At 62.3% G+C, this 2,913-nt stretch overlaps 1 protein-coding gene across 1 annotated transcript in view; it reads left to right on the top strand.

Moving 5' to 3' along the window:
• LOC109524866 (disheveled-associated activator of morphogenesis 1-like) overlaps window positions 1-2,913 on the top strand; it is a 23,742-nt gene that overhangs the window by 7,878 nt on the left and 12,951 nt on the right. The window contains 5 exon segments of the mRNA XM_019884989.1: window positions 1,892-1,963; window positions 2,040-2,134; window positions 2,208-2,541; window positions 2,610-2,720; window positions 2,804-2,907. Of these exon segments, the coding sequence (XP_019740548.1) occupies window positions 1,892-1,963; window positions 2,040-2,134; window positions 2,208-2,541; window positions 2,610-2,720; window positions 2,804-2,907 (716 nt within the window).

The raw sequence follows: 2,913 nt of genomic DNA, 5'->3' as shown, positions 1-2,913 counted from the left end.
AGGTAGCGCGCGTCCGTCGTCCGGGGCCTTCCGGGGGAGCCGCCCGCAATTGGGGCCGTTCCGGCATTCCTCGGCTTCGGTCCCGGCGCATCGTGACGAGGGCCGTGGCGGTCGACGACGCGTCCTTTCGGGCCACACCCCCATCAGTCTTTTGCACGGACACCCCGAGCGAACCGAAAACCTCGGTCCGGATGACCTGTCCAGATGCAGTATGCCCCTCCGCAGTCTCCGCTCGGCTGCAGCCGCCCCTCAACGGCGGCTCGAGTGGGATTCCGCATCGAGCTTGCGAAGCTCGTTGCCGCACGTCGTGTGCGCGGACGGCAGGCGCCAAGCGTCCGCCGCGCGACATCCGCTCTCGCTTTCCCGTTTCGCTCGCCACGTGCGAAAAAGGCGTCCGCCCATTGCGCTCGACGCCCCGGCCAGCTTGCCGCTCGTCTTTTCCTCTCGTTTGTCAAGGCAAAAAAAACCTCCCCACAGGATCAGACATCCACAATGTCAAGAAGCGAACCACTGCGGTCAAAATGGTCAGCGTCGATTCCGTCAATTCGGCATACGAATCCGTAGCGCTTTGCCGATCAAAGCCCGAGTAAATCTGTGGTCAAGCTGTAAAAATGCCGGCCGCCGCCAAGTTTTCCCTTCATGTGTCTCGGTAGGCTTGGATGAAAAGCCCATCCTGTTTTGAATTAGAGATCGCGCTGACATCAGTGCCTCGGGCGCGGCGGATGCGCTCCTGCCCCCCCAAATCGGCCCCGTTGCAAAGCGAACTTTCGGTGGTCGGGGAAGGCCTCAACCTTGCCATCGCTGGGCCACGTCTTGGCCGAGATGAGATTGGCGCTTTGGAACGCAAATAGCACGCGGGCGGGGATCGTCACCGCAGGGGCTCCTGTCGACGTTCTCGCGACTTTGACCCACATTTGAATTCAGCGGGTGGCCTTCAGGGCGCTCTCCCTCTCGCTCACGCCGCGTTTCATCTCGTGGCTCGGCCGCCGCCGTCCCAGATTGTGGCCCGGTTCCGGCCCCAAAATAGCGCCGCGTGACACTTGCGGGGAAATGGCGCTCAGCGGCAGGCGGGGAGCGCGAAAGACGGTTTGACGCGGCCATATGATCGTGGGCCGCAGTCTCCGCTTGACTGCCGTGGCCCCTTTCACCTCAAATGAAAGTAGTCTCCTTGCCGTGATTGGCGTGTCGCGCGTTTGCCGGCCAGTGTCCTTCCGAACGCTGCGTTGAACGCGCCGTGGCTTTTGCCGCCGTGCTCCTCGACGTCTTTGCTGCAGCGCTCCATTTCCTTGCTGCCCTTAATCTCATTGCTGTTCGTCATACGATTCGTTTTGGTTGGAGGCTAGCAAGCCCCGTTCCATTTTCTTCTCTGTCGGTGTGCCGGCCAGGTGTCTCACGTCAGCGAACACAACAGCCTTCCCCAGTCGGAACCCCCCCCCCAAAAACTTACTCATGCATTTCTGCCCTCCCAAGTAAGTAAACCGTCGGCGAACACACTCGCTACTTCCTCGGCCGAGTGCAGAAATCCATCCCCGCGTTTCGGGTGCGAGCTCTCCGATGAAACATGACCTCTTGGAGGCTTCCCAACTCTTGATCCGCTCCGTTAATGGACTCTCCGCTTGGCGCCGCCGGGCGGACCCGTCCGCCCGTCCTCGCCTTTTAATGTGCGAGAGCAGCTCTGCGTGGAGTCTCCTCGTCTCTTTTTTGGAAACGGGCCACCGCAAAGGCGAGCGTCGGGTGGACGGATTAAAACTCAGCAGGAATCCGTGTCCTCAATCCACAGTTTGGAACGTCGCCGCGCCTTGGCTTCCATGTCCCGTCCGTATCCCCGGTCGGTCGCCGCTTGACCGTCGGCGGTCCGAACTCTCAAGCCTCGCCCTTTTGTGTTTTCCAGGAACAAGAGGCGAACAAGAGTGCCACCAGTTGGCCCGAATACTACATCGATCAGCTCAATTCAATGGCAGCTGTAAGACGGAACGTCGGGGGGGGGGGGGATGATAAGCGTCCCGGTGACAAATACCGTCTCCGTGTTTGCATCGCAGCGAAAGACGCTTGCGGCCCTGGAGAAGGAGGACGAGCAGGAGAGGAACAAAACCATCGAGAGCTTGAAGACCGCCCTCAGGACTCAGCCCATGAGGTGAGACCCCCCCGGCCGCTGCCGCCGTCAGTCGGCGAGGCGACCAATGGCGACGAGTGCCCCGCTCCCAAAGGTTCGTGACGCGCTTCATCGACCTGGACGGCCTGACGTGCGTCCTCAACTTCCTGAAGAGCATGGACTACGAGACGGCCGAGTCGCAGGTGCACACCTCGCTGATCGGCTGCGTCAAGGCGCTGATGAACAACTCGCGGGGCCGCGCCCACGTGCTGGCGCACGGCCAGAGCATCAACGTCATCGCCCAGAGCCTGGCCGCCGACAACGTGCGCACCAAGGTGGCCGCGCTGGAGATCCTGGGCGCCGTCTGCCTGGTGCCCGGCGGCCACCGCAAGATCCTGGAGGCCATGCTGCACTACCGGCGCTTCGCCTGCGAGAGGACCCGCTTTCAGGTGCCGGCCCCGATAAGACGCGGCGACGCCTCGCAGAGCGCCGCCAATGACCTGTCGCCCGCCCGCAGACGCTTCTCAACGATCTGGACCGCAGCACGGGGCGCTACCGGGACGAGGTCAACCTGAAGACGGCCATCATGTCCTTCGTCAACGCCGTGCTGAGTCAAGGCGCCGGAGAGGTGAGCGCCGGGCCCTCCGGCCGCTCTTTTCTCGCTTTTAGGTCTCGGCGCGCGCACTCGCTGACGACCTTTTGTCCCGTCAGACAAGTCTGGAGTTCCGCATCCACCTGCGCTACGAGTTTCTGATGCTGGGCATTCAGCCGGTGATCGACAAGCTCCGCTCTCATGAGAACGCCACGTTGGACAGGTGGGG

This window comes from Hippocampus comes, unplaced genomic scaffold (assembly GCF_001891065.2).
Source record: "Hippocampus comes isolate QL1 unplaced genomic scaffold, H_comes_QL1_v1.1 scaffold144, whole genome shotgun sequence".
In the NCBI taxonomy this organism is placed as follows: Eukaryota; Metazoa; Chordata; class Actinopteri; order Syngnathiformes; family Syngnathidae; genus Hippocampus; species Hippocampus comes.
The sequence above is the reverse complement of the archived record's forward strand: the minus strand, read 5'-3'. Positions and strand labels throughout refer to the sequence as shown.